The sequence below is a fragment of the Octopus bimaculoides genome, chromosome 5 (assembly GCF_046866305.1).
Source record: "Octopus bimaculoides isolate indiv1 chromosome 5, ASM4686630v1, whole genome shotgun sequence".
In the NCBI taxonomy this organism is placed as follows: Eukaryota; Metazoa; Mollusca; class Cephalopoda; order Octopoda; family Octopodidae; genus Octopus; species Octopus bimaculoides.
In genome coordinates this window covers 125,504,763-125,527,957 of record NC_142932.1, presented here as the reverse complement: position 1 = coordinate 125,527,957, position 23,195 = coordinate 125,504,763, and the positions used below count along the sequence as shown (strand labels likewise).

The 23,195-nt window shown below is 37.1% G+C and overlaps 1 protein-coding gene across 2 annotated transcripts in view; it reads right to left on the bottom strand.

The window, feature by feature from the left end:
* The window catches only part of LOC106877687 (uncharacterized), a 288,271-nt gene that overhangs the window by 116,118 nt on the left and 148,958 nt on the right, over positions 1-23,195 (bottom strand). For both annotated transcript variants that reach the window (XM_089353047.1, XM_089353048.1), the window contains 10 exons: positions 22,898-22,931; positions 16,958-17,016; positions 15,990-16,023; positions 14,391-14,455; positions 10,789-10,822; positions 9,776-9,834; positions 5,625-5,658; positions 3,730-3,794; positions 2,303-2,336; positions 843-904 (listed from right to left, as the gene is read on the bottom strand). In XM_089353047.1, the coding sequence (XP_089209173.1) occupies positions 843-904; positions 2,303-2,336; positions 3,730-3,794; positions 5,625-5,658; positions 9,776-9,834; positions 10,789-10,822; positions 14,391-14,455; positions 15,990-16,023; positions 16,958-17,016; positions 22,898-22,931 (480 nt within the window). The remainder of the gene's footprint in view (positions 1-842; positions 905-2,302; positions 2,337-3,729; positions 3,795-5,624; positions 5,659-9,775; positions 9,835-10,788; positions 10,823-14,390; positions 14,456-15,989; positions 16,024-16,957; positions 17,017-22,897; positions 22,932-23,195) is intronic.

Genomic DNA, 23,195 nt, shown 5'->3' with positions numbered 1-23,195 from the left:
TTATTCCTTGTTTCTGTTCTGGGTTGATATAAAAACTATAAAAGTTACATGACAAGGACTTATTGAAATTAAAATAGTAGTAGTAGCAGCAGCAGCAGGCATCCGTCGGTCTTGAGCAGCCATGGATTTGCATCCAAAGAAATCATGTCCGCTGCTGATGGTGGTGCAGCGCCCGTGTTGGCTGTACAGGCCCACACGGCAGTGGCAGTCACAGATACAGCGACTGCATTTGAAGGAGCTGATTTTTCCATCTGTCGAATGCACTTTTCTTTGATGGTGAGCACCAGTTCTTCTGCCACGTTCTTCATTCCCTCTCACAGTATTTGCCTCCAGTGTGGGTGATCATTTGAAACTTGTTCGTGTTTTCCTTGTATCGTCTATCTGGATGTTTTGTCCCTTTCTTGTATCACCTAACCGTCTGGATGTTTTGTCCCTTTCTTGTATCACCTAACCGTCTGGATGTTTTGTGTTCTTGTCCCATTCTGTATTCATCATCATCATCATCGTTTAACGTCCGCTTTCCATGCTAGCATGGGTTGGACAATTTGACTGAGGACTGGTGAACCAGATGGCTACAACAGGCTCCAATCTGATTTGGCAGAGTTTCTACAGCCAGATGCCCATCCTAATGCCAACCACTCCGAGAGTGTAGTGGATCCTTTTAGTCAGGTGGTACTGGCAACGGCCATGCTCAAAATGGTGTATTTTACATGCTACCTGCACAGGAGCTAGTCCAGCGGCACTGGCAACAACCTCGCTCGTGATCACATTTATACCTGATGATCTCCTCATTTCAATAAGGTAAAAATCCAATAAAAACAAAATTTAATACAAAAACTTACTTAGCTCCTTCTCTGTCAATACTTTTACGGTTGCACAGGTTGTTCCAAAGACTTTTGTAACCCTATAAATATTCAAAATGTAAGCACATGTTTAGACTTTATAATAAAATTAATGATTTAACATCTGTAGTTCTATTTTACCATGTTTTGATTGACTCTTCAATCAAACAGAATATTGCCTAATTTCCTGAAGCAATTGGTTGTTTTGCTTCTCTACATCTACAGCAACATCAAATTTCAGATGTTTGATTCAAAAACAGACAGAAACATTGGAATAATTCCAGAACATATTCTTTCAACCAACTTTGTACTGTAGGAAAATTAAAGTAATAATTTATAAACAATGCACAAGATCACACATTTTGTAGGAGTCTAGTTATTTGGCCACAGAACTCAACTAATAAAGGAATGTGGTTTACTACTTAGGGTTATAACTTCACAATTATAAAGTAATGGCTTTGGTTCCTGGACCAAGAGGTACATTATGCCCCTGAGTAAAACAGTTCAGTATATTTCCCTCCAGTCTACTTAGCTGACAATAAGCAACAAATGAGTGGTGCTGGAGCACTCTCTCAATCCAGCTATCATGTCCTCACTGTTGGGTGAAAGGTAGGATGGTTGAGAAGTTGTTTGTATTGAATTCTCACTGAATAGAAACATAAAACACTTAGTGAACGTACAGTTTCATGCTACCAGGTCATATTATTTTGTGTGAGATAGCTATGGGGTTATTTTTATGGGTTATTTTTCTAAATACTTGACTGATAATTTTTTTCTGAAATCAGAAAAGATGAAAGACGAAATTGACAAATCTGGGATTTAAAATCAGGCAATAATCCTCCACTTCATTAAAAGAAGTTGCAAAATATTCATCACATCTTGAACAAGAGAGAAAAAACGTTAAGAGATTTGGATATACTGGATTTTACAGTATCCAGATATAGTATTTGTGTAAGAAAAGAAGACAAAATGGTATCACTTTCAACAACATTGCTCATTCAGAAATGACCTGTGATTAAGCCTTCCTGATTGAATGCTCCCATATCCAGCCTGAATAATCTAACTGTTGTATATTCACACGAACCGTATATGACAATATCATTTTCAAAATAAATACTCTCATCATTGAAGTTTTAAAGCCACAGGATAATGCATGATTAATTCAAAACAATGTGAAAAAATAAGCATCAATGTTATCTAAGGAAAAGACAAAGGCCAATACAGTTTCACAGTATGGCTGTGAGAAGGGAAAGGGCAGGCTGAGATATCACAAGGCATCCAATCAGGTGTTTTAACAATCCTGGACTGCTACTGTTATTATCAAATTCCAAAAGGGAAAGGTAAATATAATTTCACTGGTATTTGAACTCAGAATGTAGACAAATATCACAAAGCCTTCCACCTGATGCTCAAATCATTCTGTGAATATACTGCACTCTAAAAGAATCATATCAACTAACCTCACAGTCTTTGAAGTATCTCACTGCCAGCTTCCTGCAAAAAATATACAAACAAATTTTCATCACATCATCACAATCATCAGCTCACAAAAAACTGTTATTTTGTGTTTGTATATTTTAACATTTTAATCTAAATCTACAATTCATTTGAATAGGTCAAATCTTTAATTATCACCAGGTATCATGTTTGTTGATGTCTGTAGTGTATCAAACTGGAATATATTTGAATTATAAGTCTTTTGAAGACCTTCATCGATAATTAATCTTTAGAGAACGCTTAAGGTTTTTGCAGTTTTTTTCCTAAATGTATTTGAATGAGTTTTTATGGACCTTTCTTACAATCCTTGCTCTTCCCAATGCAGCAGATTTCAGAATTGATGCAATTCTTGTAATTATACAAAACTCAATAAGGAAGCCTTTAAGTCTGTTGGTGACGACTGAGATTATTAATTGTTCTAAGTTAATATCTTTATTGTCCCTTAACATTGTGCCACCTTGCTTCTCCTTGCCTGGCTGACTGAGGTAGCCAAGTACCCCCTCTATAATAAGACAACTATCTCTGCCTCTCTGTCATACACTAACCTCTTCCCAGGCTCACAGCCACATCCCTCCATTCCTCCCCTTCTCTCAACCAGGAGCCCTTTGTCTTGCAAGTCACTTGGCAACTCCACAGGTGCTGGTGCCACATGATGGTATCTGTGCAACTGCCATGTAGGAAGTTCCCATGCTACTGCTACATAAAATGCGCTGAGTACACTCTGTAAAGTAGTTGGCATTAAGAAGGGCTTCCAGCAGCATTGACCATGCCAAAACATACAACTGGAGCCTGCTGGGGCCCTCCAGCTTACCATCTGTTTTCCATGCTAGCATAGGTTGGACTGTCTGACTGGAGGTGGCAAGGTGGAGAGCTGCAACAGGGGTCAGTCCCCTACTTTGGTAGGTTTCTATACCTGGATGCACTTCTTAATGCCAACCACTTTACAGAGTGCACTGGGTGCTTTTAAAGTGGCACCAGCAGAGATACATCTTACATGGCACCAGGAATGGGGAATTTTAATTTTAATCAGAGTTTAAAACCTTTATTGTTCAATTCATTTCAATGTGAACTGGGGAAAGAAATGATCTTGAACTAAAAATTCCCCCCTTATTCTGTTCTGTGGGTGTATGGAATAGGCTTGAGCCTTTTGTCTTGCAGTTAAATACATACAAACAAAAATAGTGTATTAAAAGTTGCATAACCAGGACTTACTGAACTTGAAATAATGAACATATAGATTCCATGTTGTCTCATATCAACAATGTCATGGCTTCTCTTACTATTTCCTACATTTATATTTCCTTATATCGTTATCATATTTATACAACACAATCTCCTCATAATTCAAAGTCAAAATCAAAGTTAAGCAGAATGTTATATATTCACTTACTTGGCTTCCACAAGTCCAAAAGCTTCTAGATGAGCATCCACATCCAAGAGATAATATTTATACTTCTAAAAAAGTTTACAATAAAAGCATTTGTTGTGACTTTATAATAAAAACACTGATTTGATATTAATAATTCTCTTTTGGACTGGTTTCGACTCTTCGATGAAACAAAACATTACCTGACTCACAGAAACACTTTTAAAAAAAGCTTATCCTTTTCTCTATACATTCTAACTTCCAGTAAAGAGCTGAAATCATTGACTGATGGGGGATATTACCTAACTTGAGAAGTGATGCAGTAAAGGGACGTAACATAATACTACATGGCACTTCATCTTGCATTGTCAACTGATTTTGATATACCTCTCTTAAAAAAAGATTCAATGCAGTCACTAAAAGATAGCAGCAAATATCTCCCTTAAATCTTGCAAAAAACTAAAAGGTGTGGCTGTGTGTTAAGTCTATTATATGTAGCAAGTTTATATTTGAAAGGAGGAATGGGTACTTCTCCTACCAACCACAAACTCTACCTCTGCCTATCACCTGATATGTTATGTGTTGTCTTATCAGACATGAAAAGATGAAAATCTATGTTGACTTCAGTATGATTTTGAATTCAAAAGGTCAACAATGGTGTTATGCTGTCATGTGATCTGCTCATCTATACCTTCATCAACTATCATTATCATCATCACTTAACATCCGTTTTCCATGCTGGCATGCATTGGACAGTATGACAGGATCCGACCAGGCTCCATTTCTCCATTGAATTGCTAATTCAAACCAATTTACAGAGTGTAGTGGATGATCTTATGCAGCATCAGCATGGCTGTGTATACACGGCACCAGCACCCATAAGCCTCCAAGATTATGAATGCTCAGCTAGAGAAGGATACAGTGAGCATGCCTGTATGCAAGGACAACCCCACCTCTGCTTAGCTTGACATGTCTTGTCAAGCACAGCAAGCCACCAGGAGCCCTAGTCCCTGTCCTGTCATTCCCTCCGTGAGACCCAACATCTGAGGATCCTCTCTCACCACTTCATCCCACATCTTCCTGGGTCTACCCTTTCCGTTTTAAAAGTGTTTAACATAAGTTTTCCTGGAGGGGACGATTAGTTTCCATTTTAATTTGGTAAAGCTGTTTGTTGCTTGGCCTCAACATCTGAACGAAAAAACAAATGGATGGAGAGGAAACTGTTGATTAGGTCCAAATGCATGAAGGTGAGAGAATTGATGCTAAAGGCACCCAAGAAGCAGATGGTGGTGTTAAACTGGGTGGTATGTAAACCCTGTACCCAGTTTCCTGATAAAGCAAAGGAGTTTGATGAAAACCAAACAACTGGTCATCTTATGTCCATATGAATGAAAATAACGACCTGTAGATTGGAAATCATCATCTTCATCATAGTTTTAACTTCCACATTTTATAGCTTTCGCGGGTTTGGCAGAATTTATTCATATAGATATTTGTTACAGTTTAAGGACTTAATGTGTTTCCTTGGTCTTTAGACACCTATGGAAAATCAATTGGAGATAAACAAAAATAAATGTAATAGTAAAAACAACACCCACAAAAATAACAATCAATGCTGCTGCTGCTAGTGGTGGTGGCACTACTACTGAAGCTGTTGGTGGTGCTGCTGCTGCTATCCCCACTATTCTAAAAAAGAAGACCCCAACAATTCACCTTCAAAACGAAAATGATGAAAAATCTAAAAACGACTGTTAAGGGCTCTGGTTTGAGATAAAATAGAGATGAGAGATAACAAGCCTGTGATCAGGATGCTTGTCTGTTTCAGCTCACATTAACAGAGGATCTACTAACTTATTTCCAACAGCTACACAAACTCAATATGCTGCCTCCTATAAAATAAATAAATAAGAAGAACTAACCTCATTTTCAAAAAAATGTCTTTTTACTAGAAATCTGCAAAAGAAAGAAAGGAATACATATAATGACTATCATCATCAACATCATGATCATCATCATTTTTATGTCTCTAGACAAAGATAAACATCATAAGATGATAACTTTTTGTACAACTTCATCTTTAGACATGAATTCTCTTTTAATATTGGAACCTACATTTGGACTTCATTTCAATTAGTTTCATTTCTGAACCACATTACAAGTTTTATTCTTGGCTTAATGCATGGTACCAGACCATTGATATTTAGTAAAGACAGAAATATTGGTTTCAAATTTTGGCACAAGGCCTGTAATGTCAATTGGTATTTATTTTATCAACCCTCAAAAGAAAGAAGATGACTTTGCTGAGATATAAACTCAGAATGTGAAGATGGACAAAATACCACTAAGCACTTTGCCTGGCATAGTAATAATTCTGGAAGCTCACCACCATAGCAAACACAGAAATATCAAACTGATGTCACTACTGGCCTTACTAATTGCATTATTGGTAAGACGTATATGTCCTGATTCTTTGATTCTCATGAGTTTCCCACTTTGGAATTACGAAATCTTCATTCTATAGCATTATATTCATTCATTTCTCATCATCATCATCATCATCATCGTTTAACGTCCGCTTTCCATGCTAGCATGGGTTGGACGATTTGACTGAGGACTGGTGAAACCGGATGGCAACACCAGGCTCCAGTCTGATTTGGCAGAGTTTCTACAGCTGGATGCCCTTCCTAACGCCAACCACTCCATATGTATTAAAATGTTTATTCTATCATTAACGTTTTTCAATATTCTTCCATCCCAACCTTTAGAACCTCTCAGTGTTTCGTGTGCAAGGCCTTCCATAAATGCATGGCATGTTATAAATGCAGTTTTACTGTTCCAACTGAAACAATGCAGATGGAGATGCATAAAATATACATTTTCATCTCAAAAGATGAAGTTAATAATCTGAAAATCTTATAATCACATCTGCAATAACTCATCTCAAGCATTTACATATTGAAGAAACATTATTCTCAAATTAAAAATACAGCCTTTCTCATTTAGAGAACAAACAGACAAAGAAACAAAGAAAAAACAAAACATGTTATTGTGAATCTGTGTAGTTTGGTAGAGTTTTAGAGTAATTAAGAATGAGGCCAGACTGGAGTTTATATTCTGGCGGTCCTTGTGGTCTAAATGGACACCATACAGATTCAAGAACGAAAGCTACATAACCTTCATAAAAGAGGATCACACCTTCAACAGGTCTGAGGTGTAGAATTCCACTTGGGGCATTTGCTTGCTCATTTCCATATGCATAACAATTTGTCTCTTTGTTAAATATTATCAATTAAGCACCAAAGATAACCTTGCAGCATGTAGAGTCCATTGACTTTGGCTCTTGTTGTACATCACAAGAACGTATTCCCAAAGATGATCATGTCTCTGAAGACTGTTCCTTAGAATTCACTTTAGCCATATTCCTGACAATAGCATCTGGCTACACTAGCAGTCTAGGCATGACTTTTTGTCAGAACATAAGGTATAGCAACTGAGAAGTGAAAACCATTTTAACTGACCAGCTGTGGCTACTTAACTCTTTGGCATTTAAAGCAGTTATATCCAGCCCGAATGTTCCATCTGATTTATGTTGAAGATAGCCAGATCTGACATTTCACACCTACCCTACAATCTCATTCTAAAAATAAACAAACATCTCATGAAATATGCAAAGCTACAAGATAAACCATGATCAATTCAAAATGATGTGAATAACGAAGCTTTACATTTCCCAGAGTAATCTGATTGCTAAACGGTTAATCATTGTATATTTTTTTAGTATCATCATATTTAATGATGCATATTTTTAAGTCCATGTAGAGTGTATTATTTTCAAAATACAACTCATAAGGATCAGTTTGCCACTCCTTCTCGTTCATCAAGTCTGCCATGCAGTAATAGAGGATATAATTTATATATTTTTTATGTTTGTTTTGGTCATCAGACTGCAACCATGCTGGGGCATTACCTTCAAGAATTTTGGTCAAAGGTATGAACCCTTGAACATATAATTGAGTAAAGACAGAGAGAGATATGGAGGGTGGTAAGTGCCAGGGCATACCCATGAGGTTTGAAGGTCATAATATAAGTGGCAGGATATTACCAAAGAAGCGTGATTAGAGAGTGGGGAGAAGTGAGAGGTGAAAGCTTGGGTGCATATACAGTGGGGAAGGGCTACCAGGTAGCAATGATACAGAGAAACAGGGCTGTGAGGACAAGATTGAGGAGAGAGAGGTAAACATAATGCCCAAAGGAGGATATATGAGGAAGAGATGTGAAGATGTAGATTGCTTTATTGTGGTTGGGTGTGTGGAAAGGTTTATTGTTACATGTGAGTGGAGCACACAGGTCAGGGGCTAGTGGGTAGCAATGATACAGTGAGGAAGGAGGAAATGCAAAGAAGGGAAGAAGGTAGATTGACTTGTTAAAGTAGGGTGTGAGAAATGTTTTCTTGTTACACAGTGCTTCAAGATCTCAGTTTTGTAGACATGGGTAGGTCTTCTCAAGAACATCACATCACCAAACATTTCGGTCCATTGTTATTTCTTCTGTGAAGCCCAACATTCTCAGATCCATCCTTACCCCTTCATCCCATGTCTTCCTGGGTCTTCCTACTCTGCAGGTACCATCCGTTCAGTAACTAACACTTCCTTATGCAGCTGTCCTCATTCACACGCATCACATGCCCAGACCAATTTAGTCTTCTCTCTTTTATGATACATTTCATTCTACTTATCCCCAACATTTCTCTCAATATATTTGCACATTGTTGTGCATGCACACTGATGTTGCACATCCACAAAAGCATAACACCTTCATTTCTCTCCAGTCTACGCATGTCTTTTGCATTCTGAGCTCGTGTCTCAATAACATGGAGTATAACCATTCACACACAAGCATCATACAACCTACCTTTCACTCTGAGAGAGAGACCTTTTATTGTGAAAACAGGTAATAGCTCTCTCAACTTTCTCCATCCTATTCTTATTGTAGAATAGTTTCAAATCCTGGCACAAGGCCAGCAACTTCAGGAGAGGGCTAAGTCAATTACATTGCCCCCAACTGCTCAGATTTTACTTATTCTATCAAACGTGAAAGGATGAAAGTTAAAGTCAACCTCAACAGAATTTGAACTCAGAATGTAGAGATGGACAAAATGCCACTAAGCAATATACCTGTTGTGCTAATGGTTCTGCCAGTTCACCAGATCATCATCTTTGTCGTTAAATGTCCACTTTAATACTGCATAGGTTGGACCGTTTGACTGATGACTGGCAAACCAGGAGGTTGCACCAAGCTCCAATCTGGTCTGGAAAAGGTTTCTACACCTGGATGCCCTTTCTAATGCCACCCACTCCAAGAGTGTAGCAGGTACTTTTTATGTGCCAGCGACTTGTGACCAGTCATGGGGCACTGGCATTAACCATGCTCGAATGGCGTTCTTAATGTGGCATGGGTGCAAGTCAAGTAGTACTGGCATCAGCCACAACAATGATTTCACTTGACTCAGCAGGTCTTTTCAAGTACATTTTATTGCCCAATGATTGAAGGTTACTCTTAAATGGGCCAGTTACAGAAAACTGACATAGGCCACGGCTATGGTCTCACTAGGCTCGCTGAGCCTTCTCAAGCACAGCATATCTCCAAAGGTCTTGGTCAGTTGTCAGTGCCTCTGTGAGGCCCAACATTCAAAGGTCGTGCTTCACCACTTCATCCCAGGCCTTGCTGGGTCTTCTTTCTCCGAATGTTCCCTCCACTGTTACGGTGTGACACTTATTCACACAGCTATCCTCATCCATATGCTACAAATGACCATACCAGCACAGTTGTCTCTCTTGCCCACCACATCTGATGCTTTTTATGTCCAACTTTTCACTCAGGGTGTTTACACTATGCTATGTATGCACACTAATCTTACACATCCAGCAGAGCATACTAGCTTCATTTCTTGTAAGCTTACGCATGTCCTCAACAGTCACAGCCTATATTGTGACCAAAGTTATACAACACAATCTCCTCATTTCAATTAAGTAAAAATCCAATTTAAACAAAATGTGATAAAAATATTTACTTAGCTCTGTCTTTGTCAATATCTCTATTGTCCAGTTCAATGCAAAAATCTCCGTAATCCTATAAATATTCAAAATGAAAACATATGTTTAGACTTTTATGATAAAATTAATGATTTAACATTGGAGCCTGGTGTAGCCATCTGGTTCGCCAGTCCTCAGTCAAATTGTACAACCCATGCTAGCATGGAAAGTGGACGTTAAACGATGATGATGATGATGATGATGATGATGATGATGATGATGATGATGATGATGATGATGAGTTCTATTTTACCATGTAACTGACGTTGAGTGTGCCAACTCTGAGGGTGTGGGAGGTGTGGGCCTGTGAGACCCTGGGATGAGGGACAGCAGTGTCATGTACCTGAAAAGAAAGCCTGCATTTGGCAGAACTCATAGACAAACAATAGCCTACAACCTGCATACACTACACCATCTTTATTGCAAAATAAACTTTTTAAATGCATATCAATGCTTGTGCCTGCTTTGTGGGTGTGAAAGTGGATGGCTGTATTTTAAATGGATGTGGGCATGGTTGGGTGGGTAAGACATTCAATTTGAAACCACATGATTCTTGATTCAATCCCAATGCACAGCACCTTGGGCAAGTGTTTTCTACCACAGTAATTGTTTGACCAATTTCTTGTGAATAAAATTTGGTAGATGGAAACTGTGTAGAAGACCAGCTGTTGCATCTACATTGAAGCCTCCCTCTGTCTACAGCACAATGTTATCTAAGGAAAAGACAAAGGCCAATACAGTTTCACAGTATGGCTGTGAGAAGGGAAAGGGCAGGATGAGATATCACAAGGCATCCAATCAAGTGTTTTAGCAATCCTGGACTGCTATTATTATTATTACCAAATTCAAAAAGGGAAAGGTACAATTAACTGCATTGATATTTGAACTCAGAATGTAGACAACCAAGACAAATATCGCTAAGCCTTCCACCCGATGCTCTAATCACTCTGTCAACAACATACTGGATTGTAAATAAATCATATCAACTAACCTCAAAGTCTTTGAAGTATTTTTCTGCAAATTTTCTGCAAAAGAAAGAAACAAATTTACATCACAATCATCATCATTATTTCTACATCAGCTCACAAAAAGAACCATTATAGAACTGTTATTTTGTGTTTGTAAATTTATTATTTCAATCTAAATCAACAATACATTTGAATAGGTTCAATTCCTGATTATCACTAAGCATTATATTTGTGGATGTCTGCATCGTATCAAACAGGAATGTATTTGAAATATCAGGTTGAGTAAAAAGTAATCAATGTTTTGAAACATGAAGGATTTGTACCAAATTTTTGCAGAGAATAAAATTTTCTTTTCACATTTTTTTTTTTGCAATTGTCTCTTTAATACAGACATAGACTTGTCAAATGCATCAATAAATTAACATTGATATCTTTTTCACCGTTGTTATAACCATCTGAAATGGAACTGTCGAAGTGTGATATTCAAGCAATTTTGTTATTGTTATAAACCCAAACTGGAATATCAAAATTTAAAAGGTTTTAATTGACTAAAAATACAGCAATCTACAATAGAAACAAAGATTGCTAAATTGTAAGCAAAACCAAACTTCAACGCAATAACAGTTTTATGAAGCGAGTTGCTACAGTCTCGACTAACTAAAATCTAACACTGAACACGTCCTGCCGCAAACAGAACAGAACTCCACACAGTTGCACTGCAAGCAAATAACAGCAATCGAGACAATCAAAGTCATGTGATCAAGACTAAAATCACAACAGTTATTCAACTTCTAAAAAGGATGTAAGGCACCTGAAACTGCTCGTGATATCAATGAAACATTTGGTGAGGAAATGACCAGTGAGTGGTCAGTTTGAAAATAGTTTAAATGATTTCGCAGTGGAGACCTGACCGTTGAAGATTGTGAGCGTAATGGATGCCCATCTGTCATTGATGACAGTCAATTAAAGACTGTCATTGAGAAAGATCCACGTAAGCCCACTCGAAAATTGGCAAAAGTACTTCGAGTTAGCAGAAAACTACCTGCAACAATTTGCATGCAATTGGAAAATCCAAAAAAGCTCAATAGATGGGTACCAAATGATTTGAATGAAAATCAGAAAATGCACAGATATGAAATTTGCTCATCGCTTCTCCATTACCAGTCTGATCCATTTCTTGACCGTAGTGTAACTTGCGATGAAAAGGGGGTTCTGTACAATAACAAAAAATGATCTTCACAGTAGTTGGTCCAAAATGAAGTCCTGAAAACTTTGGCTACACCTGAGCTCTTCAAAAAGATGGTTGTGGTGACTGTTTAATGGTGTACTGCTGGACTCATCCACTAGAACTTCTTAAAACCTGGAAAAACCATTAGTGCAGAAACATATTGCCATGAAATTGCCAAAGTGAATGGAAAGCTGCTATTCCTCTGTCCCAGACTGGTCATCAGAAGAAGGACAATTATTCTTCATGACAATGCTCAACCACATGTTTCACTAATGATTCTCCAGAAGCTGAGGCAGCTTGGATATGAAGTTCTTCCCCACCCAGCTTATTCCCCAGACCTTTATCCTATCAACTACCACTTTTTCAAGCACCTTGATGGTTTCCTGCGAGAGAAAGCGTTCAAAAATCAAACCAATACCGAAAGAGCATTCAAAGAGTTCATAAGATCCGGAACTCCAGATTTTTATGTTACTGGAATAAACAAAGTTGTAACTTGTTGGCAAAAATGTGTTGATTGGTATTTGATGAATAAAATTTCCGTGCTGTTGAAATATATTGCGATAAATTTCATGTTTCAAAACATTGCTTACTTTTTACTCAGTCTAATATAATCTTTTGAAGATCTTCAGTGATTATTAATCTTTAGAGAATGCTGAAGGTTTTGCCAGTTTTTTTTCTAAATGTATTTGAATGAGATTTTATGGACATTTATAGGTAAATAGTATTATTCTTTCTACTTATTTTTATTATCATTCACAGTGTGCTGAATGTTTTACATTCAGAATCAGCATTCATGATAACTGGTCACAACCAGTTTCCTTAGATATCAAGGACCTTTCTTACAATCCTTGCTCTTCCCAATACAGAAGATTTCAGAATTGATGCAATTCTTGTAATTATACAAAACTCAATAAGGGAGCCTTTAAGTCTGTTGGTGACGACTGAGATTATTAATTGTTCTAAGTTAATATCTTTATTGTCCCTTAACATTGTGCCACCTTGCTTCTCCTTGCCTGGCTGACTGAGGTAGCCAAGTACCCTCTCTATAATAAGACAACTATCTCTGCCTCTCTGTCATACACTAACCTCTTCGCAGTCTCACAGCCATATCCCTCAATTCCTCCCCTTCTCTTAACTAAGAGCCCTTTGTCTTGCAAGTCATTTGGCAACGCCACAGGTGCTGGTGCCACATGAGAGCACCTGTGCAACTGCCATGTAGGAAGTTCCCATGCTACTGCCACATAAAATGCGCTGAGTACACTCTGTAAAGTAGTTGGCATTAGGAAGGGCTCCTAGCAGCAGAGACCATGCCAAAACATACAACTGGAGCCTGCTGGGGCCCTCCAGCTTGCCAGTTCCTGCCAAAATATCCAATCCATGCCATTAAATGATGATGGTGATACATGATGATCATGATGAAGATGATGATGGTAATGATGATGCTGATTACCATAAAACAAACACTTTTGAAAAATTTCTAAAGGTCTTTACTTGTAGGTAAAAAAAGTTTTACTTTTTATAATTGAATCAGGGCAAAATGAAGACAGACCAGGCTGAGATGACAATCATGTTAACTGACAGATCTTGCAGATCTAAATAGGATTATTATATGTAATGGTATATATCTTTACATGACTTTGTAGCACAGAAGATTTAAAAGATATAATTTCTTATACATTATTCGTTATTTGTATCAAATTTAAGATCTGTTTTCAATTTCAGTTTCATAAAAATGACACATTTTCATCATAAAGCAATCAAGATTGGCAGATGATTTTATCCAAAGTTTGATGTCATCATCATCAACATTGTTATCATCATTGAACATCTGTTTTTATGCAAGCATAGGTTGGACAGTTTGACTGGAACTGAAAGGTAGAGAGCTGCAACAGGCACCAGTCCTCTGCTTTAGCAAAGTTTCTACAGCTGGATGCACTTCCAACCACTTTACAGAGGGCATTGGGTACTTTTAAAGTGGCACTTTTAAAGATACATCTTACATGGCACCAGGAAATGGGGAATTTTAATTTTAATCAGAGTTTAAAACCTTTATTGTTCAATTCATTTCAAATGTGAACTGGGGAAAGAAATGATCTTGAACTAAAAATTCTCCCCTGTCTCTGTTCTGTGGGTGTATGGAATAGGCTTGAGCCTTTTGTCTTGCAGTTAAATACATACAAACAAAAATAGTGTATTAAAAGTTGCATAACCAGGACTTACTGAAGTTGAAATACTGAACATATAGATTCCATGTTGTCTCATATCAACAATGTCATGGCTTCTCTTACTGTTTCCTACATTTATATTTCCTTATATCGTTATCATATTTATACAACACAATCTCCTCATAATTAAATATAAAATCAAAGTTAAGCAGAATGTTATATATTCACTTACTTGGCTTGTCTGCGTCCAAATGTTTCTGGATAATTATCCACTTCCTTTTTGAACTCTATATATTCCTAGAAAAGATTACAATAAAAGCATTTGTTTTGACTTTATAATAAAAACACTGATTTGATATTAATAATTCTCTTTTGGACTGGTTACGACTCTTCAATGAAACAAAACATTACCTGACTCACAGAAACACTTTTAAAAAAAAGCTAATCCTTTTCTCTATACATTCTAACTTCCAGTAAAGAGCTGAAATCATTGACTGATGGGGGATATTACCTAACTTGAGAAGTGATGCAGTAAAGGGACGTAACATAATACTACAAGGCATTTAATCTTGCACTGTCAACTGATTTTGATATTCCTCTCTTAAAAAAAGATTCAATGCAGTCACTAAAAGGTAGCAGCAAAATCTCCCTTAAATCTTGCAAAAAACTAAAAGGTGTGGCTGTGTGTTAAGTCTATTATATGTAGCAAGTTTATATTTGAAAGGAGGAATGGGTACTTCTCCTACCAACCACAAACGCTACCTCTGCCTATCTCCTGAATTGTTGTATGTTGTGTTATCAGACATGAAAAGATGAAAATCTATGTTGACCTCAGCACAATTCTGAATTCAGAAATTCAAGAAAGATGTTATGTTATGCTCAGCTAAATCTTCATCATCATCATTTAAAGGATTGGATAGTCTGATAGGAGCCGACCAAGCTCCATTTCTCAGTGTTTGCAGGGTTTCTACAGCTGGATGCCCTTCCTAAAGCCAACCAATTTACAGAGTGCACTGGATGCTTTTATGCAGCACCAAAATGGGTGTGTATATGTGGCATTGGACTGGGTGGATTTTGTATGGCACCAGCACCCATGAGTCTCCAAGATTACAAATGCTGAGCTAGAGAAGGATGCAGTAGGCATTCCTGTATACAAGGACAACCACACCTCTACTTAGCTTGATGTCTCTTGTCAAGCACCGCAAACCACCAGGAACCCCGGACCCTGTCATTCCCTCCATGAGACCCAACTTCTGAAGATCCTCTCTCACCACTTCATCCCGCATCCTGCTGGGTCTACCCCTTCCACTTTAAAAGTGTTTTAAATAACTTTTTCTGGAGGGGTGAGTTAGTTTCCATTTTCATTTGGTAAAGCTGTTTGCTGTTTGACCTCAACATCTGAAGAAAAAAACAAATGGATGGAGAGGAAACTGTTGATTTGGTCCAAAAGCAAGAAGGTTAGAGAATTAATGCTAAAGGCACCCAAGAAGCAAATGGTGGTGCTAAACAGGGTAGCACTGAAAACCAGTAGCCAGATTTCTGCTACTGGTGGTGGTGATGCTTCTGTACACATTCTTATTTTAAAAAAGGAAGACTCCCCTTCCTCCATACACAAAATGATTCACCTTTGAAAACAAAAAATTCTAAATCTAAAAACGACTGTTAAGGGCTCTGGTTTGATGAAATAAAACAGACAAGAGATAACAAGTCTGTGGTTAGGATGCTTGTCTGTTTCAACTCACATTAACAGAGGATCTACTAACTTATTTCCAACAGCTACACAAACGCAACATGTTGCCTCATATAAAATAAATAAATAATAAGAACTAACCTTGCTCTCTCCAATATAGTCTTTTGCTAGATTTCTGCAAAAGAAATAAAGGGACACATATCATTATCACTATCATCATCAACATCATCATCATCATTTTTATGTCTCTATAAATAAACAATTATCTCATGAAATTCTCAAAGCTACAAGATAAACCATGATCAATTCAAAATGATGTGAATAAAGAAGCTTTACATTTCCCAGAGTAATCTGATTGCTAAACGGTTAATCATTGTATATTTTTTTAGTATCATCATATTTAATGATGCATATTTTTAAGTCCATGTAGAGTGTATTATTTTCAAAATACAACTCATAAGGATCAGTTTGCCACTCCTTCTCGTTCATCAAGTCTGCCATGCAGTAATTGAGGATATAATTTATATATTTTTTATGTTTGTTTTGGTCATCAGACTGCAACCATGCTGGGGCATTACCTTCAAGAATTTTGGTCAAAGGTATGAACCCTTGAACATATAATTGAGTAAAGACAGAGAGAGATATGGAGGGTGGTAAGTGCCAGGGCATACCCATGAGGTTTGAAGGTCATAATATAAGTGGCAGGATATTACCAAAGAAGCGTGATTAGAGAGTGGGGAGAAGTGAGAGGTGAAAGCTTGGGTGCATACAGAGACGTGTGGACTACCAGATAGACAAAGCCAACCTCAACAGAATTCAAAATGTAAATATGGACGAAATGCCACTATGCATTGTGCCTGTTGTGCTAACAATCCTGTTACCTCACCATCTTGTGTGTGTGTGTGTGTGTGTGTGTGTGTGTGTGTGTGTGTGTGTGTGTGTGTGTGTGTGTGTGTGTGCGCGCGCGCGTGTGTGTGTGTGTGTGTGTGTGTATGCATATATATATATATATATATATCAGTATATTGTGATCACATTTATACAGCACAATCTCCTCATTTTAATAAAGTAAAAATCCAATTTAAATAAAACGTAATAGAAATATTTACTGAGCTCTTCTTTTGTCGACATCTCCTCTACTTATGTCTTTCAAAAGGTTACTGTAACCCTATAAATATTCAAAATGAAAGCATATGTTTAGACTTTATAATAAAATTAATGATTTAACATCAGTAGTTCTATTTTACCATGTAATTGACTCTTCAATCAAAATGGATATTGCCTGACTTCCTGAAGCAATTGGTTGTTTTGCTTCTCTACATCCACAGGAAGATCAACTTTCAGATGTTTGATTCAAAAACAGACAGAAACATTGGAATAATTCCAGAACATATTCTTTCAACCAACTTTGTACTGTAGGAAAGTAATAATTTCTAAACAAAGCACAAAATCACACATTTTGTAGGAGTCTAGTTATTTGCCCACAGAACTCAACTAATAAAGGAATGTGGTTTACTACTTAGGGTTATAACTTCACAATTATAAAGTAATGGCTTTGGTTCCTGGACCAAGAGGTACATTATGCCCCTGAGTAAAACAGTTCAGTATATTTCCCTCCAGTCTACTTAGCTGACAATAAGCAACAAATGAGTGGTGCAGGAGCACTCTCTCAATCCAGCTATCATGTCCTCACTGTTGGGTGAAAGGTAGGATGGTTGAGAAGTTATTTGTATTGAATTCTCATTGAATAGAAACATAAAACACTTAGTGAACGTACAGTTTCATGCTACCAGGTCATATTATTTTGTGTGAGATAGCTATGGGGTTATTTTTATGGGTTATTTTTCTAAATACTTGACTGATAATTTTTTTCTGAAATCAGAAAAGATGAAAGACGAAATTGACAAATCTGGGATTCAAAATCAGGCAATAATCCTCCACTTCATTAAAAGAAGTTGCAAAATATTCATCACATCTTGAACAAGAGAGAAAAAAACGTTAAGAGATTTGGATATACTGGATTTTACAGTATCCAGATATAGTATTTGTGTAAGAAAAGAAGACAAAATGGTATCACTTTCAACAACATTGCTCATTCAGAAATGACCTGTGATTAAGCCTTCCTGATTGAATGCTCCCATATCCAGCTCAAATATTCTACCTGTTCTATATTTACATGCATCTAACTTCTCATACCTACCCTACAATGTCATCCTAAAAGTAAATAATATGATCATTGAAGTCTTAAAGCTACAAGATAATGCATGATTAATTCAAAACTGTGAATAAATAAGCATTACCTTTGACAGAGGAATCTGAATTGTTTAAAGGATTAAACAAGAATAACAAAAATAGGAAAATTAAATAGAAGTCCAATACAAGAAACAAAGGCTTTCTCCTTCATCAGTTTCAATATCAAAGCTGCTGTGTCTACCAACACAACTTCAATAACTTTACTTGTGTTATCAAGCTTCAATAAATGGGATGCTACACTGAACTCACTGGCATTTCAATTCAGAAATTGTAAACATTGAACTAGTAAATCGAAATCTTGTATACTATGAAGTCTGTTCCCCTTAATGCTTCACCAAATTACCAATATTCAAAAAACATGTAAAATTCCAAAACAAAGCAGAGAAGCAAAATAAGTTTGGAGAAGGGAATATATTTCATCTCTAGTCCCTAACAGAACAAGGCCCTCACAGAAGGCAGCATATAATCATTTCATTTGCTCCATCATAGCAACTAAATCCTCGTCGACTGCCATCTTTGAAATGGCATCCACTTGCACTACGTTCTTAAGTTTCAGACATCGATCCAAAAAAAAGACAATACTTTTATGTATTTTTATAAGTCTGTCAGATGAAGCAAGTTAGTTTCTGTTGTGCGAGAGTATGATACCCTCTGGCGAGAAAGGACTGGACCATTACATATAAATAGTAGCCGTCTGAGTAAGTGAGTATTTCATGCTTGTTCCACAGTTTGTGTGTTGTTAGTTCAAAGTTTACAGTTTGAGTTAGCATCTTGGATTGTTGGTTCTTAAAACAATGATGTTACATTTGTGTGGTTACATTCTATTTGTTTCGATTATATTGTTATTACACTGTTGCAGTGCATGTTTTTTTATCCACAAGGGTATAACATCTGTTGACAAGGATTGTTCGAAACTCACAATGGTTATTTGACAATTTCTGCATTATGGCAAACCTATTAGCCACAGTAGTATAGTTTCAAGAGAAGCAACAGGAACAACCACAGGAATTGCAAAAACAAATACTACAACATCAACAATTAACTGAGTTACAGTCAGCGAAGTCCAGTAATTTCAAAGCACCTGAAGATAGAGAAATTCAGGCAAAGATTATCTCGATAATGGAGCAAGTGAATCAGGATTTATCTCAACAGACCATCACAGAAGAATATCAGACTCTGGTAAATCTTGAACTTGATGTGAAAAAATTACAACATAAAGACTCTGCAAAAATTCAAATGTATCGTCCCAGGTGGCAAAATCAAAAACAAAGTGTCAGGGCCCAATCCATGTTATGGTTGTGGGGAGGGGGGCCTACACTACAAAAAGGATTGTCTGTTTAAAAACAAAAAAGTGCTATAGTTGTCAGAAGCTGGGACACATGAGTCATTGTGGAACTATGAGTCTCAAACACAGAAAGTTCCAAGGTGTTTTCAGTGGAGAGTGATTGTGATGGGAAAACAAAAAAATTTATGCACATAAAAATAAATGATATGGATACCAAATTACAGTTAGACATAGGTAGTAACATCACGATTATAAAAGCGGATACTTGGAAAATATTGACAAACTGAGATTATGTAAAACAGCAAGAATAGCAGGTGGTTTAACAGGCGATAAATTACATTTCATGAGCAAAACATTTGTTGATGTCACGTTTTGAGGCAAAGACACACGAAACAGGCTCCAATCTGATTTGGCAGAGTTTCTACAGCTGGATGCCCTTCCTAACGCCAACAACTCAGAGAGTGTAGTGGGTGCTTTTACATGTCACCTGCACGAAGGCCAGTCAGGCGGTACTGGCAACAGCCATGCTCAAAATGTTACATTTTATGTGCCACCTGCACAAGAGCCAGTCCAGGGGCACTGGCAATGATCTCGCTTGAAAATCCTACGAAGGCCAGTCAGGTGGTAAAAATAAAAGAAGCTTTAGAAAATAAACAGAATAAATATACGAATGCCTGTAGTTTTTCACTTTGCGATGATATTTTGATGTGTGCCCAAAGGGGTGGTGGTTCCAACTACATTACAAAAAAGTGTACTGCAACAATTTCACATCCAGGAATGGCAAAGATGAAGGCCCAAACGAAGAGTCATATCTATTGGCCATCTATGGACTGAGATATCGAAAGCTTGGTGAGAATGTGGTAAGTTTGTATGCTCACAGCCAAAGCCCTGCCAATAAACTATCAATCATGGCCAGAGAGGCAGAACCCATGGTCTAGGTTACACACTGACGATGCCAAACCAGTAAACAGTGATTACTACCTAATCATAGTGGATAGCTGTACTAAGTGGCTGGACGTTTGCAGGTGCTATAGACAAACATCTAAGATAACTATAAAGTTCTTATATGAATAGTCTGATGAAACGGTGTCCCTGACACCCTAGTTTCAAACAACAGAATGCAGTTCTCTGGGTATGAATTTAAGAACTTCACCCTACCACCTGAGCTCAAACGGGCACTTAGAAAGATTAGTGGACACTTTCAAAAGAGTGTTAAGAAAATGTGGAATGAATTAAGAAGCTCTGAAGCAGTGAGAAATTTCTTAATAAACAGAATGACCCCCAGTCCCAGAATAAATTCGAAGAAGTCTCCTGCAGGATTGAGGTTCACAAGAAGAATAAAATCCATTTCTGATAAGCTGTTACCGGAGAAAAAAAGATGTAAAGAAAATACGAAAGAGCTACTAAAATACATCAAGACAGATGATAAAGTGCATTTCAAAACTAATAGAAATGTTAGGACTAGGAAGATGGCCTTGTTACCAGAAAAACTGGAAGTATGATGTATCTAATTAAAGGGACATATAAACCAACTATGGAAGAGGAATACCCAAGTTCAGGAAGAAATTCCCATGGAAGTATTCTGCGAAATATTCAATGTACCTGTACCAAAAGTAATAGAGCCCCAAAGAACCAGTATGAGAAAAAGGCAGATGAAACACCTTGAGATAAGTGAAAGAAATACTATATTAGTATATATATATGAGTAAAAAATTTCTTTATTTCTTTGAAACACTAAATCTCAGAAGAGGAGATGTTGTGTGAGAGTATCGACTGGTGAGAATGGATTGGACCACTACATATAAATAGCAGTAGTCTCAGAAAGTGAGTAGTTCATGCTAGTTCCACAGTTCATGTATTGGTGGTCCAAAGTTTACACTTTGAGTTAGCATGTTGGATTGTTGGTTTTTAATAGAATGATGTTACGTTCTGTGTGTTTACTGCCGTTTGTTTCAATTAGATTGTTATTACACTTGCAGTGTATTCGTTTAACCATAAACATATTACAGTCTCCATGACATTTTGGTAGCCCTGCCTCAGACTTGTAAGAATTTCAGTGTAGGATGTTCAACCTGAATATCTGAAGGTAAACAATAATCGGTGGAGAGGAAATCCTGATTTGGTTCAAATGCATGAAAGTGAGGGAATTCTCAGTAAAGTCACCCAAGAACCAATCTTTTAAATTATTCTGGTAGAAAACATGAGAAATCTCAGTCATGACATCTCTAATTAGAAACACATCAGAATGAACAGGTGACTTAGATGAAACTGCACCTTGTTACCTAATGTGATGCCACAGGTAGGCTAATGATATCGTTTACCTTATTTCTTAAATGAATTCTTAAGTCTTTAGAAAAACCTTCATAGATGACAGAATGTTGAAGGTTTTTGCAGGTTTATTTTTAACCATTTAACAGATCATTCAATCAAATGCAATGGATATTTATCTATATTGTTCTGAATTCCTAAAGCATTATCTTGTAGATCCAGTGTCACTACTAGTATTGCTGCTACTAATACTACCAGCAACAGCACCAGCACCACCATCACAACCATTAGTACAACAACAGCTGCTGCCACTACCAATATATTCAACACAGGACTTACATTGCTGCAAGTGTCATCTGTAGTTAGGTTGCTGCCCAATTTCAGACAGCATTAAGAGATTATCTGCAAAATTAATCCCAACACTGACATGAATTGAGGTAGAGGACGGGCAAATGCACAGGATTTGATCCTACGACCTAAGAACGTAAAATCCAATATTTTATTCCGACAACCATAGCATTTTTGCAGGTGTATCTACTTTGGCAGTCTATAATTAAATAATACCAGATTTTGTAACAAATTAGTTATTTTAAGCTTTTTAGTAATTGTTTAGCCCTAGGTCAGTCCTCTTCCAGCAGACCTATTATCCCAAAAGTATGTTTCTTATGATAAAACCCAAAAAGGACAATTTTGTAGGACCTCCATCACTGGTAGGAAAAAGTGAGGATGGAACCATCACTTGTTTGGTATCATCAGACCATATACCTCAAGTGAATGCTTACTACAGGAGGAATTCCACTGAATGCATCACTGGTACAGGTGGATAACACCTTAGACAAGTGTGTTCTACCACAGTAATTGCTTGACCAATTCCTTGTGAATAAAATTTGGTAGATGGAAACTGTGTAGAAGACCAGCTGTTGCATCTACATTGAAGCCTCCCTCTGTCTACAGCACAATGTTATCTAAGGAAAAGACAAAGGCCAATACAGTTTCACAGTATGGCTGTGAGAAGGGAAAGGGCAGGATGAGATATCACAAGGCATCCAATCAAGTGTTTTAACAACCCTGAACTGCTACTATTATTATTATTACCTAATTCAAAAAGGGAAAGGTACAATTAACTGCATTGATATTTGAACTCAGAATGTAGACAACCAAGACAAATACCGCAAAGCCTTCAAACCAATGCTCTAATCACTCTGCCAACGTACTGAACTGTAAATAAATTGTATCAACAAACCTTATGTCCTTCAAAGTATGTCTTTGCTAGTTTTCTGCAAAAAAAAAAACAAACATATTTTCATCACATCATCACAATCACCATCATTACTTCTACATTAGCTTACAAAAAGAACCATTACAGAATTATTATTTTGTGTTTGTACATTTTAATATTTTAATCTAAATCTACAATTCATTTGAATAGGTCTAATCTTTAATTATCACCAGGTATCATATTTGTGGATGCCTGTAAAGCATCAAACTGGAATGTATTTGAATTATAAGTCTTTTGAAGACCTTCATCCATCAATAATCTT